This window comes from Sturnira hondurensis, unplaced genomic scaffold, assembly GCF_014824575.4.
Source record: "Sturnira hondurensis isolate 20B ecotype Veracruz unplaced genomic scaffold, ASM1482457v3 Scaffold0017746, whole genome shotgun sequence".
Classification (NCBI taxonomy): domain Eukaryota; kingdom Metazoa; phylum Chordata; class Mammalia; order Chiroptera; family Phyllostomidae; genus Sturnira; species Sturnira hondurensis.
This window is the reverse complement of record NW_028090377.1, coordinates 41,591-57,428: the sequence shown is the minus strand read 5'-3', so window position 1 is coordinate 57,428 and position 15,838 is coordinate 41,591. Positions and strand designations below refer to the sequence as shown.

The window sequence follows — 15,838 nt, the reverse complement described above, 5'->3', positions numbered from 1 at the left end:
ACCTGTTTGTCACCAATGAGTGTGATAGTAGCGGTCGGTTCTTCATAAATGCCCTTCATCGTGTTAAGGAAGCTCCCTTCTGTTCCTAATGTCTGAGTGCTTTCGTCATAGAGTGCTGCACTTTCTCAGACGCTTTTCCTGGGGCTTTTGAGATAATCATGTAGTTTTCTTCCCTTCTTTTTACCAGGTTTACTTTTTTTTGGTTAGTCTTCAAGGTATTAAGAATGGCAATACGAGACAATTTAATTTTCAAAGAAATACAGCAAACACTGTTATTCTCTGAATTGTTAAAAGAGCTACATTATTAATTGGTTTCCTTAAGCAGACAGAAAGTAAGCACACATAAACAAACCAGAAAGGCCAGCAGAACTATCTTTAGAATGACTATTGTAGAGAAAATATCTATGCCAACATCTGCTTCAGTCACATATACAAAGCACTTCATAAATTATTAAGGAGAAAAGCAAGCTTCATAAATAATTAAAATTGAACAAAAGCTCCTAGGGATAGCTGTTTCCCTTTAGGGGACGAAAGATGTAGAGAACATCGTTAACATTTACGGTGAAACACGATGAATCACCCTGGAATGTCTTTTAGCATATGCAGAATTACAATTTAAATATGTGAGAAAAATGGATTTTTATCCCCAAAAGACAAAGTAAGAATGATATAGAGTAAAAACCTATAGAGTTTCAAAATTCTTTTTGGATTATCGAATTGCTGGGTGGCTTTTGGCAGCGAAAGAAGACAGCATACGCAGCCTTTGTGACAGGAAAGGCCGGGGGTAAAACTGTAGAAAGCACGAGCGGTGCTTGAAACAGAAGTGCACGTCTCCGAGCTACATCATTCTTATTAAATTTTTATTACTACCACGTTCAATCAAAACTTAAGAGCATCTCACTTATTCCTCATCCCTGGAGAGCAAGACACTCATATGAGTGAATGCGGAGGAAAATGAAAGCTTATTTCTTTATGTGTCCAAATCATTTTATACATTTTTAATTCACTTTCTATGAAAATAATATACGCTAAAGACGGAAGTGAAGACAGTAGTAGAGCATGGACAATACTACGTGTGAGTGACCTCGGGCAAGCCATGCAAACTTCCTGAGCCTGTTTTCCTCTCTCTAAAATAGGCCTGATAATGCCAACTTCAGAGGATGTCTAAGAACTCCTGTAAATTTGTTAAATGTTGTATAAAATATTAGATGCTTTTTAATACTATACATTTACCTGTTTTATGAACTAAAGGTAGTGTATTCAACCTAACTCATTTTTGGAAAATGATTTAAATAATTTTGTTCAGAGGAAAATCTCTCTGATTAAATTAGTATCAATGTAATAAAATAAAAATAATTTCTAATAAAATTAGAAGTGAAAAATGCTACCCCAGTATATACTCCCATTGAGTGAAAACTGGAACAGCTCACTTCTAAATAATTAATGGATAAAGACGGGAAAGAAGACAAATGGGGCTGGGGGACTAGATGGAAAAGGCGGAGGGACTGAGAAGTACAGATGTCACAGGGAGGTAAAGTACAGCACAGAAAATATAGTCACTACACTGTGCATGGTGTAATAACTGTGTATAGTGCCAGGTGGGCACTTTGTGAAGTTTGACTGTCTAACACCAACGCTGTGTACCTGAAACTAACAGAAAATAATAGTGAATGTAAAGTGTAATTAAATAACAATTAAAAAAGACAAAACAAAAAGGTCCTACATATCACAGAATGCAGTTAAAGTTGAAAGAGGAATTTTTTAGCTTTAAGTGGATTGATTTGAAAACAAGGCTGAAAATGTAGGACCTAATAGAAAAATAATCCTAAAAAAAAGTAAGACCATCCATAATAAAGTGGATGGTCTAATAAAGTGGAAATACATAATAAATATAGAGGCAGTAATTAAGGAAACAGAAAATAACATTGAGAAGTAGAACAAAAGCTGGCTCTTGAAAAAGATTAATAAAATAGACTGTTGAAGATGGAGGCGTAAGTACACACACTTTGCATCCTCGCACAACTATAGAAAAATTACGTCTGCACTATAAAACAAGTACCACCCAGAACCGTCAGAAAACTGAGCTGTATGAAGTCTGACAACCAAGGAGTTAAAGAACCACATTCATCCAAATGGACAGGAGGGGCAGAGATGCAGAGAGAGGTGAAGAGGCGCAAAGCCATGGGAGTGGCATGGAGATGTGGTGGAATGGGCAGTCCTACATTCACATGTAGTGGATAAAAATTTGAGAGGAATAACTTGGGAGTGAGGGATTCCAGCCCCACACCAGACTACCCAGCAGCCCAGGGTTCTAGTGCCAGGAAGATAAATCCCCATCACTTCTGGCTGCAAAAATCAGTGGGGGTCAGGGGGGCAGAAGAAACTACTGGATTATCAGGAGACTTGTCTTAAAGGGCCAGCACAGGTTTAGGACACTTGCAGACACACCTCCTCTGGGATTCAGCACTAGGGCAATAGCTAGAATGGGCACAAGAGGCATCTAGGAAAAAGTGAGGAAACTGGAAACAGGATGAGTGCTGGGAGACAGCTTCCTCGCAGGCAACCCTCCAGAAGCCAGGCAGTGGCACTGTTACGTCTCCAAGCCCTCCCTCCACACAGAGTCACAAAGTGGTGAAACAGGTTGCCCCACCCTGGTGGTCACCTAAGGCTCTGTCCCATGCAATTTATAGGTCCACTCTTTTACAATAGATCACACTACTAAGACAGGGAGTCAAAGCAGCTATGTAATACCCAGAAACAAACACAGGGAGGCTGCCAAATTGAGGAGACAAAGAAATATGCCCAAATGAAAGAACAAAACAAAACTCTAGAAAAAGAATTAAATGAAACAGAGATAACCAACCTATCAGATGCAGAGTTCAAAACACTGGTTATCAGGATACTCAAAGAACTTACTAAGTATGGCAACAATATAAAAAAGGTACAGGCAGAAATGAAGGTTACATTAAGTGAAATAAAGAAAAATCTATAGGGAACCAACAGTTGAGGGGATGAAATTGAGTATCAAATAAATGATTTGGAAAATAAGATAGAAAAAGGAATTCCAAAAAATAAGGAAAGATTAAGAAGCCTCTGGAACACTTCCAAATGTGCCAACATGTGAGTCATAGGGATGCCAGAAGGAGAAGAGGAAGAGCAAGAAGTTGAAAACTTATTTGAAAAAAATAATGAAAGAAAAGTTCCCTAATTTGGCAAAGGAAACAGACATATAAGTAAGTCCAAGATGCACAGAGAGTCCCAAACAAGTTGGACCCAAAACAGACCACAAGGAAGACATGTCTTCATTGAAATGTCAAAGGTTAAAGATAAAGACAGAATCTTAAAAGCAGCAAGAGAAAAGCTGAGAGTTACCAACAAAGGAGTTCCCGTAAGACTGTTAGCTAATTTCTCAAAAGACACTTTGCAGGCAAGAAGGGATTGGCGAGAAGTCTTCAAAGTGATGAAAAGCAAAGACCTACAACCTAGATTATTGTGCCCAGCAAAGCTGTCATTTAGAACAGAAGGGAAGTAAAGTGCTTCCCAGACAAGATAAAGCTAAAAGAGTTCATCATTACCAAGGCATTATTATATGAAATATCAGAGGGACTTATTTAAGAAAAAGAAGATCAAACTATGCACATTAAAATAACAACAAATCAACAACTAACAACTGAATGTAAAAAACAAACCAAGCAAACAAGCAGAATGGCTGGAACAGAATCACAGGAACGGAGATCACTTGGAAGGTTATCAGCTGGGAGGGGCACGGGGAGAATAGGGGAAAAGGTGCAGAGATTCAGAAGCACAAATTGGCAGGCACAAAACAGACAGGGGGATGTTAAGAACAGTATAGGAAATATGAAGCCAAAAAACTTATATACATGACCCATGGACCTAACTAAGGGTGGGGGACTGCTGGAGGAAATGGGGGTACCACATGGAGGGGGACAATGGGAAAAATTGGGACAACTGTAATTGCATAATCAGTAAAATATATTTAAAAATACATCATTAACTCTGACCAAAATAAGAGAAAAAGCAAATATTAAAAATAATAAGTGAGACAATTATAGAAGTAAGCTAGTTTATACACACATTTATGCCATCAAACTTTATAAATCAAATGAACAATTGTCTAGGAAAGTGTAAGTTACCAAAATGTAGTAAAAAAGATATAGCAAATTTGAATGGACCAATCAATATAAACAATTTGATCGCTAGTCAAAATCAACTACTCCATAAAAAAGAAATAAAGGACTTGCGGCCAAGATGGAAGCGTAGGTAGACACACTGAGTCTCCTCCCACAACCAAAATTAACGACAACAAAAATTTAGAAACAAAAACCACCCAGAAATGACAGAAAACCGAACTGTATGGAAGTCCATCCATTCATCCAGAATAGTAAGAGGGATGGAGCTGGCTGCTGGTAGAGAGGGGACGTGGCAGGAAAAGGCAGGGCCCAGCGGACCCAGGTGCGTAGGTGGCAGCTGGCAGACTCTGGGCGTGTGGTGGCAATGGGCAGACCCAGTGAGGCACGCAAGGCAGCTGGCTGACCACGATCACACATTCGTGCACAGATAAACCTGGCAAAAATGAGCAGCAAGACAGATCGCGCAACTCAAGGCTCCAGCGCCGGGAAATAAAGCCTAAAAGCACTGATTGAAAACACTTGTCAGGGTTGAGGTGCTGGGAGAGACTCTCAGCCTCACAGGAGAGTTCGTTGGAGAGACCCACAGGGTCCTAAAACATACACAAGCCCACCCACGTGGGAACCAGCACCAGAAGGGCCCAATTTGCTTGTGGAAAGGGGTGGAAGGGACTGAAATCCAAGAGATAGCGGAGCAAGCACCATTGTTCCCTCTGTGACCCCACCCCCACATACAGCATCACAACCCAGAGGCTGGGTTGCCCCACCCAGGTGAACACCTAAGGTCCCACCCCTCATACGTGACAGGTGGGACCTGACCCCCCAAAAAAAGAAAAAAAAAAGAAAGAAAGAAAAGAAAAAGAAAAATGGCTCAAACAGAACAGATCAAAGCCCCAGAACCAATACTTTTAAGTGACCAAGAGATAGCCAGCCTATCAGATGCACAGTTCAAAATACTGGTGATCAGGAGGCTCGCAAGAACTGGTTGATTTTGGTCAAAAATTAGGTGAAAAAAATGAAGGCTACACTAAGTGAAATGAAGGAAAATGCACAGGAAACCAATAGTGATGGAAAGAAAATTCAGACTAAAATCAATCAAGTGGACCAGAAGAAAGAAAGAAATAACCAAACAGAAAAGAAGGAAGCAAGCCCTGGCTGGTGTAGCTCAGTGGATTGAGCGCGGGCCCGTGAACCACACGATTGTGGTTCGATTCCCAGTCAGAGCACATGCCTGGGTTGCAGGCCAGTTCCCATCAGGGGACTCACGAGACGCAACCATACATTGATATTTCTCTCCTTCCCTTGCCCTCTAAAGATAAATAAATTTAAAAAATCTTTAAAAAAAGAATGAAGAAACAAGAATTCAAAAAATGAGGAGAGGCTTAGGAACCTCCAGGACATCTTTAAATGTTCAAACATCCCAAATATAGGGGTACCAGAAAGGGAAGAGGAAGAGCAACAAGTGAAAAACTCATTTGAACAAATAAAGGAGAACTTCCCCAATCTGCCAAAGGCAATAAACTTCCTGGAAGTCCAGGAAGCTCAGAGAGTCCCAAAGAAGGTGGACCCAAGAAGGAACACACCAAGGCACATCATAATTACATTACCCAAGATTAAAATGAAGGTGAGAATCCTAGAAGCAGCAAGAGACAAGGGCACAGTCACTTACAAAGGAGTTCCCATCAGACTGTCAGCGGATTTCTCAAAAGAGACCTGACAGGCAAGAAGGGGCTGGAAAGAAGTATTCCAAGTCATGAAAGGCAAGGACCTATATCCAAGATTGTTCTATCCAGCAAAGCTTTCATTTAGAATGGAAGGGCAGATAAAGTGCTTCTCAGACAAGGTCAAGTTAAAGGAGTTCATCATCACCAAGCCCTTATTATATGAAATGTTAAAGGGACTTATCTAAGAAAAAGAAGATAAAAAATGAACAGTGAAAAGACAGCAAACTCACAGCTATTAACAACCACACCTAAAACAAAAGCAAACTAAGCAAACAAATAGAACAGGAACAGAACCACAGAATGGAGGGCTAGCAACAGGGGAGTGGGAGGAGGAGAGAGGGGAAAAAAGTACAGAGAATAAGTAGCATAGATGGTGGAGAGAATATAGACAGGGGGAGGGCAAGAATAGTATGGGAAATGTAGAAGCTAAAGAACTTATGACACATGGACATGAACTAAAGGGGGGGAAGGTAGGTGGGAGGGGGTGTGAAGGGTAGAGGGGAATGAAGGGGGAGAAATGGGACAACTGTAATGGCATAGTCAATAAAATGTATTTAAAAAAGGAAGAAAGATGTTTTCACAGACTTTCCCCCTAATATTACCTTATGGAAAATTTCAAATATACACATATTAAAATAAAAAGAATTGTACTAAAGTACCCATATACCCTAGATTCTGCAATTAACATTTTTCTACATTAGCTCTCACACAACTATCTACCTATCCATCCATTCTTCTTTCTATACATCAGTCCTTTTATACCTTTTATTGGATCCTGCCAGAGGAAATATAGGAAGATAAACCATGCATGACAGGATTTCAGAGCAACAGACTCGTGATCTTTACATTTCCATAACAAGTTAACATTTTAACTGTTTTTCTCAAAATAAAACTGAAGTTGTGGTACATGGAAAACAGGTATAAAGAGAAAAGGAGGAATTCAGGAAGGAGGTCTGAGCCTTTTTCCTTCCTCTCTGTGGACATTATCTTGTGAGGTCGATACCAATACCTTTCCAAACAATTTTTTTATGGTATCAGCCAGTTCCTGCTCTCCTTGCCAAAAAAGAAAATTGAACTGGCTTTTTAAAGATAGCTGTTATAAAATGAATATATTTTTACAAATGCATGTAATTCAGTTAGGAAATGTTTCCTATGCCCTTGATTTATCAGAAAGAAAACATTTACTAATTACAAGAACAATTTATCTTCCAAAACACAGGTTCTCTACTGCAAGAAATTTCTATCTGTGACATCCTAAAGAAAAGCAATTTCATTGATTTTCTTTGTATATAATATGACATGCCAGCAAAGTTGATGGATTGCAATACTTCTGAATGAAAAGATTACTATAAAAGAATGACAGCATTTAGAGGTAAGGTTAATGTTTATAAAACAGGATATCATAGTATTTATTCCTTTATTTATTTCTTTTTTGTATTTGTCCCTTTATTGATTATCAATGCTATTTCTCCCTTAGTGCCCCTTTGTTATTCTCTGCACTGACCATGACCTTGTTTCACCATATAAACGAATGCATTCAAAATCTGAGTGGAAGGTAAAGCTCTTTAAACCATTCTTTTCAAAAGCAATGTGCATGGCGATGGACTGATGTCCCGAGCTAGCCTGCATCACCTTTCGACCTTCGTGTCAATTCTTCAAGAACACAAAACCCTTCAACTCTGTTAGAAGGCATACTGTTTCCAGGAAATCTGCCCTTTTGCAGGGGTGTTCTTGCAGCCCGTGGGCCGCAAGCAGTCCAGGATGGCTGTGAATGAGGCCTGACACAAAATTGTAAATTTACTTACAACATGTCATTGGTACTTTCACTAATTCATATGTAAAACTATTTTAGATTCTATCGTGGTTACCATCACGTGTTGCACTGAAGGTGACTTGCCTTGCTGGCGGTTTCCAGTAGAAACTGGAACGTGTTCTGCACAGCCTGACATGTTTCCAGCTCTGTCCGGCTGAAGGCGATTAAATAATCCTTCAAGTGATCATATACATTTCCATCCAGAGCCTGTAAAAGAGGAATACACACAAACAAAAAATTATGATAAAATTTTGACACATAATGTCTACTGTGTACAAGGTAAGTTCAGTTTAAAATTTATCGACAGTAAATTAACAAAAGATACTGATTTTCATATAAGAGTAAATATAAACAGCAAACAATCATTTGGGAGAATGTTGATGCTCTCTAGTAGGTAGGGACTACAGAAGGTAAAATCCAATATTGGCAAAGCTATGGGAAAAGGACAAACTTTGGGAGACAACATGCTTGGGTCCCGACCTCTGCTCGTCTGCTATTAGCTGTGTCACCTTCTTGAGGGGGAACAGGTGTGGGAGTCAAATGAGATAATGGAGGTGAAAGGGCCCAGGCACAGTGCCTGGAACAATGCAGACTCTCAGTACACATTCATCATGTCCATTTCTCCTCCTCCATTACTGCTAGGATTATAAATTAGCATATTCTTACTATACAGCCACTAAATGTAATACATCAATAAACAAAAGCAAAGACAAAAATCACATGATCATATCAATAGATGTGGAAAAAGCATTTAAGGTACAGCACTCACTTATGATTAAAAAACTCAGCAAAGTGGGAATAGAGGGAGCAGTCCTCAACATGATAAAGGCCATATGTAAGAGACCTACAGCCAACATCATACTCAAGGGGCAAAAACTAAAATCTTTTCCACTAAGATCAGGAACAAGACAAGGTTGTCCACTTTCACCACTTCTATCCAATATAGTATTAGAAGTTCTAGCCACAGCAATCAGACAAGAAAAGGAAATAAAAGGCATCCAAATCAGAAAGGTGGAAACAAAACTGTCACTGTTTCCAGATGACATGATAGTGTACATGGGAAATTGTATAGATTCCACCCCAAAACTGCTCGACCTAATAAATGAATTTGGCAAAACAGTGGGATTACAAGGTCAATATCCAGAAATCAAAGGCATTTTTGTATACCAACAATGAAACAGCAGAAGCAGAAATCAAGAAAAAAATCCCACTCGAGATAGCAAAAAGAAAAATAAAATACCTAGGAATAAACCTAACCAAAGAGGTAAAAGACCTGTATACAGAAAACTACACAACACTGAAGAAAGAAATCAAGGAAGACACAAACAAATGGAAACATATACCATGTTCATGGAGAAGAATTAACAGCAAAATGTCCATACTACCCAAAGCAATTTACAGATTCAATGCAATACCTATTTAAGTACCAATGGCATATTTCATAGACATAGAACAAATATGTCAAAAATTTATATGGAACCATAACAACCCTGAATAGGAGCTGCAATTTTGAGAAAGAAGAACAAAGTAGGAGGGATCACAATACGTGATACCAAACTGTATTACACGGTCACTGTAATCCAAACAGCCTGGTACTGGCATAAAAATATGCCTATAAAAATAGGCACGTGGACCAATGGAACAGAGCAGAGAGCCCAGAAATAAACCCGAGTCACTACAGGCAAATAATATTCCGCAAAAGGGGCAGTAACTTAAAATGAAGTAAAAATAGCCTCTTCAACAAATGGTGTTGGGAGAACTGGACAGCTACATGCAAAGAAATGAAACTCAATCACCAACTTACACCATAAACAAAAATAAATTCAAGGTGGATAAAAGACTTAAATATACGCCATGACACCATTAAAGTCCTAGAGGAGAACATAGGCAGGAAAATCTCAGATATTCCAAGCATCAATATTTTCACTGATTTGTCCCCTAAAGCAAGGAACATGAAGGAAAGAATAAACAAATGGATCTCAACAAAATAAAAAGCTCTGCACGGCTAAATAAAACAGTATTAAAATAAAAAGAGAACCAACAGTATAGGAAAACATATTTGCCAAAGATACCTCAGACAAGGGTTTAATCTTCAAAACATATAAAGAACTTACAGGACTCCACTCTAAGAAGACAAGCAACCTGATTAAAAAATGGGCAAAGGACTTGAACAGACACAGAGACACAGGAAAAGATGTTCAATATCGCTAGCTATCAGAGAGATGCAAATTAAAACCACAATGAGATACCACTTCACACTGGTCAGAATGGTCATCATAAACAAAGCAACAAACAACAAGTGTTGGAGAGGTTGTGGAGAAAAGGGAACCCTGGTGCACTGTTGGTGGGATTGCAGACTGGTACAACCACTATGGAAAACAGTATGAAGTTTTCTCAGAAAACTAAAAAATGGATCTGCCTTTTGACCCAGCAATTCCACTGCTAGAATTATACCCTAAGAGCCCCGAAACACCAATCCAAAAGAACCTGTGCACCCCAATGTTCATTGCAGCACAATTTACAATAGCCAAGTGCTGGAAGCAACCTAGGTGCCCATCAGTAAATGAATGGATCAAAAAACTATGGTACATTTACAGAATGGAATTTTATGCAGCAGAAAGAAAGAAGGAGTTCCTACCCTTTATGATAGCATGGATGTAACTGGAAAGCATTATGCTAATGAAATAAGCCAGGCAGTGAAAGACAAATACCATATGATCTCACCTTTAACAGGAACCTAAACAACAAAACAAGTAAACAAGCAAACAAGCAAAATATAACCCAAGACACTGAAATAGAGAACAGGCTTACTGGCCACAGGGGAGAGGGGAGGGAATTCAGGGGAAAGGGGGAAGGGTTTATAGAAACAAGTACAAAGGACACATGGACAAAAACTAGGGGGGATGGAAATGGGAGGGAGGTGGGGAGGGCTTGGTGGGTGGGCTGGGAGTAAAAGACAGAAAACTGTACTTGAACAACAATTAAAATAAAATTAAAAAATAAATTAAGATCAAAGAAATTAAAAAAGAAAATAAAATATATACAGCCACCAAAATAAAAACTGTGGAACTGTATACACGGAGAAGTACGTGTCAAATAATTTCAGGTTTGAAAAAAAAGGAACAAATAGAATACATACACCCTAGCAACAACTTTGGGAAAAACATATCAATAAAAAAGGTTCAGGAGTCTTGCCAGTCAACGGAAGTTTTCTCAAACACTGAGGTAAAATTCACATGCTGTAAAAGTCACCACTTAAACTATTTTAAGTAGTTGAATCCAGTGGTTTTTAGGCCACAATGTTGTCCGACCATCACTGCCAGCTCATTTCAAGAGATTTTATCACCCCCAAAAGAACTCCCATTCTTCCTTCCCCAAGCCTCTGGCAACCCCTAATCTACTTTCTATCTCTACATATTTGCCTGTTCTGGACATTTCACACAAATGGAATCATACAATATGTGGACTTTTATGCCTGCATCTGTTACTTAGCATAATGTCTTCAAGGTGCATCAATGTATTAGTAATTCTTTTTGTGGCTGAGTAATACTCCACTGTATGGATACACCATATTTTATTTACTCATTCATTCGCTGCTGGACATTTGGGCTGTTTCCACTTTTTGGCTATTGTGGGTAATGGTGCTGTGAACATTTGTGTACAAGTTTCTGCTTGAACATCTGTTTCCAATTTTCTTGTGTATATGCCTAGTAGTGAAATTGCTGGGTCCCAGAGTAATTCTAACTATTTCAGGAATTGCCAAACTGTTTTTACCATGGCTGTAGCACTTTAGATCCCCACCAGCAGTGCACAGAAGTCCTAGATTCTCCACATCCTTATTAATACCGGTTATTTTGTTGGTTAAAATTATTCACCTCATCCTAGCAGCATCCCATGTGGTTTTAATTGCATTTCTCTAATAACAAATGACACTGAATATCTTTTCATGGGCTTATTGGCCACTTGTGTATAATTTTTGGAGAAATGTCAATTCAAAGCCTTTACTCGTTTTTTTTTAAATTTTATTTTTTTTGTTTGCTTGTTTTTGTCTTTTTACTATATATGAGAATTTCCCCACACAATGAACTATTCTTTCAAAGACTTTATTTATTTATTTTTTAGAGAGAAGGGAAGGAAGGGAAAGAGAGAGAGAAACATCAATGTGAGAGAGAGAGATTGATCTGTTGCCTCTTGCACACCCCCAAAGGGGGACCTGGCCCCATGGGGACCAGGCACGTGCCCTGACTAGGAATAGAACCAATGACCCTTGGGCTTGCAGGCTGGTGCTCAATCCACCGATCCACACTAGCCAGGAAAGCCCTTTACTAATTTTTTAATTGGGTTGTTTGATTTTTTTTGTTGATGAATTGTAGGAGTCCTTTACATATTTGAATACTATTTATGTATTTGGATACATGTGTCTTATCAGATACATGATTTGCTAATATATAATATAGTCTCCTATTTGGTGACCCATCTTTTCACTTTCTCAATAGTCCTTTAATATGCAAAAGTTTTTTTAATTTTGACGAAGTCTAAATCAGCTATTTTAATTTTGTTACTTGTGTCTTAGTGTCATATCTAAGAATCCTCAATGGATGTGTTATAGTAAAGAAATTCTTTATATATCTTGTGTTTGACTATTCCATTAAACTTTTACTATAAAATTGATTTTTAAAATATATACAAATTCTGGTCCCTGGTGGGGTAGCTCAGTTTGTTAAGAGCAACAAACCTTATCTATCTATACACCAAGGTCACAGGTTCAATCTCCAGTCAGGGCACACACACAAATCAATCAATGTATGCATAAATAAGTGGAACAACAAATTGATGTCCTTTTCCCTCTCTCTAAAATCAATCAATAAAAAATAAAACATCTACAAATTCTGTTCCCAAAGCCCTGAGCAATAAAGGCAGGTTCTATAGCACTTAAACCACTAGATGGCACCATGAAGCACTTTAAATAGAGGCAGTGCAAATTCCTTAAGATTTCTTGTAGTTATGTAACATTCCCACCCTGGAGAGACACCCGGTGCTAAGTCTGAATGAAAATTCTTGCCTTAGGACATGCTCCCCATAAATTTGCTAAAAAAGAAGCATATGACTTCTGTTATGAAGCTTTTTCCTAAGAAATTCTTTTGGGAGGTCATCATAACCTTGTGTTTACACAGGAAACCACTGTTTTATTTAGAGACAGCAAATGGCAATATAGCCATCACCAGCTCCCACCTCTAGAGCTTCTGATTCAGTAGGTGGGGGTGTCGCCCGACAAGCTGTATTTTCGGACACCTTGCTGCTGGTCCAGAGACCATAATTTGAGAGCCACTGAACTAGACAGTCATTTTAGTTGATTAGGTAGAGTGTTTGTGCAGACTTGGATCCTGGTGACTCTGTACAAGGAAAGTGGCCGGAGAAAGAGACGTCTACTATCCTGCGCAAGGAGGCAGATCAGCCACTGCTTTCAACGGAAAACCATGCTCTGCCTCAGAATCACGGTGGCAGCACGACACAGCACGGGAAGGAACCCGAGTTCTGAAATAAGCTGGATGTGGGCTAGGGTCTGAGAACTTTCACCTCCTTCATCCTTTTGATGGCTTTCTTATTTGTAATCAGGTCAAGTGGGAATACCATACACTCTCCAGGTCATTGTGAAGAGTAACCAAGGTAATGGAAGTGGTACAACATTAGTCTTCTCTCTTGCCTTGCTTAAAAATCTTTACTGGATTGGCCAAATATTATTGATCACTGTTCAAGCTGGGTAATGAGTACATGGGAGTCATTATACAACTGTGTTTATTACAGTGTACATTGGAAATTTCCCATAAAAAAGAACATCTGAGTATCATATTAGGAAAAAAAAGTGGACACAAAACTTTTTTATTTATCCTCTCCAGAGGACAAGCTTATTGAGAAAAGGAGAGAAACATCAGTATGAAAGAAAAAGATCTATTAGTTGCTTCTCATACATGCTTGACTAGGAACCTCTAATTCGCACCCTGACTGGGGAATGAACCACAACCCAGGCATGTGTCCTGACTGGGAATCGAACCTGCAACCTTTCGGTTTAAGGGACAATGCTCCAAGTCAGCCACACTGGCCAGCACTCCACCACAAAAACACTTTTTTCAGTAACTCCTTTATATTTGGAAAAGTCAAAATTCTTTCTTTGGTAGTTAAGGCCCTTTAAAATCTAGTCTCAAACTGCCTCTCATTAGCACCATCTCTTGTCATTGCCGAGAGATGCACAGTACACTCTACAGTACATCGCACTGTACTCTCCATCCCAACCACATGGAGCCACTTTGGACAATGACTCATTGTCAGGTTTCCAGTTAAGTTACTTTTGACCTGGAATGTCATTCCCCCTCTCTCTCCCACTCAAATAGTAATAATGATGGCTAACACAGGCAACTAACACTTACTAATGGTTTTGCACGTTCTAAATGCTTTACAAAGCCGACAGTTCCTCCACAGTGATTCCACAACTTTCTGTATAATGTGTGGGTAGGACTGCAAGTTGTGGGTTGGGTCTTATTCAGGCACAGTGCCTGGCAGATGGCAGATGCTAAAAAATATTTATAGGATGAATGAATGCTTTATGCTAGAGTTAACATAGCAATAAATATGCCCTGAATTAGTTACCTCACAAGCAAGCTACACCTCATACACTTCAGTTAAGAGAAAATGTATCAAAAAAAATGTATCATTAGTCATCATGTACCAGCAAAGACCTCCTCTCTCAGCTTCAGCAACCCAAGAAAGGCTCAATGAAACTTCATTCGGTGGGAGGTGGGCCAAGGGACTGGAAGCCTCTTCAACAGACAGATCAAAGTATTACTTTTGTCCTATTCCACACCTAGAATTCCCTGAATCTTGAACATATTTTCAGGGCTGCAGTATTCATCAACCTGCACACGTGACAATGTTTCTGGAGGGTAAGAATAAGAGAGCCAGGGGCCTTCTGGTCTACGTGGACCATTGCTAGTGTGCACAGAGTTAATGCAGGAGGCATGACAATTAAGAAACTGCTGGATCAAAGCACAGGAAGTGGATGATTACACCATGATTGGCTCCAGCCCCCTCCCACAAGTTAAATGCAATTGTCTGAATCAGTTGTGGTGCCCAGAGATGAAGTTCAAAGCAATTCTGGGCAGTACTATCTCAACATGGTTTTGTGATTAGAAGGCAGATTGCATAAATATGTATAAGGACTTCTAAAAAGTCAATAATTAGAAAAGGAGTAGTCCCCTCAAATAGACTGAATGCTGGCAATCAAAGAAGAGAGCTTGAAAAATGCTTTTTTACCAACTCCTCCACCACATTATCATAGGGTATTTATCGCTGCCGATCAAGTCCTTAGTACCTGGCTCATCTGGATTACCGCAGCGTCTCCTGTGGTCCCTCCCGACAACCATTTCCATACTGCAGCTTGGAGGATGTTTCCAAATTACATATCAAAATCATTTACATACGTCTGATTTCCCAGCAGACTCTTAGCTCCTTCAGAGCAGGCTGCACTTGCTTCTTCGCTTTATCCCTAAGCTTTGCAGAGAAGCCTGCAGTGAATGATTACTGACGTGAGCTGCACAGAGAGCAGTGGGAGCTACAAAAGCAGGCTCCTGACTATAAAAGGGGGCTAGGCACCAGAGTAAACCAGAAAGTCAGGCATCCCTTTTACCTTAATGGGTCAGCTTGACTCTGGTGAACAAGTATGTGATCATTCAGAGCGACTTAGATTTTGACCAGACACCACTTCCCTCCTCTGACTTCCTCACTGATATACTAGACTGCCTCCTGGATTGGACGATTCCCTTCTCCAACTGCTCCTTCAGTGCATGTTCCTAGCTCAGTGTGTGAACGCCACTATCCACTCACCTGCCTACATCAGACACTCGGAGCTAAAGGTTTACTTTCCCCTCAAACATCCAGGGAATTACTACATCTTGATTCCATTTCTTAAGTATAGACGAAACCCAACCCTTCCTTCTAATCTCCACAGCAACGGCCGCCCTGCCGCCCTGCCCCATCAGGATGATTGCAGCCAGCTCCTGTTTCCCTGCATCCAGCTATCCCTCCCTCTTGCCAACCATTTCCACACTGGGGCTAGGGAGATGTTTCTAAACTGTGTATTTTACTTGACTGCTCAACAA

The 15,838-nt window shown here is 39.6% G+C and overlaps 1 protein-coding gene across 2 annotated transcripts in view; it reads right to left on the bottom strand.

The window, feature by feature from the left end:
• The window catches only part of FCHSD2 (FCH and double SH3 domains 2), a 99,901-nt gene that overhangs the window by 47,495 nt on the left and 36,568 nt on the right, over nt 1-15,838 (bottom strand). For both annotated transcript variants that reach the window (XM_037068684.1, XM_037068686.1), the window contains exon 4: nt 7,770-7,892. In XM_037068684.1, coding sequence (XP_036924579.1) covers nt 7,770-7,892 — 123 coding nt within the window. The remainder of the gene's footprint in view (nt 1-7,769; nt 7,893-15,838) is intronic.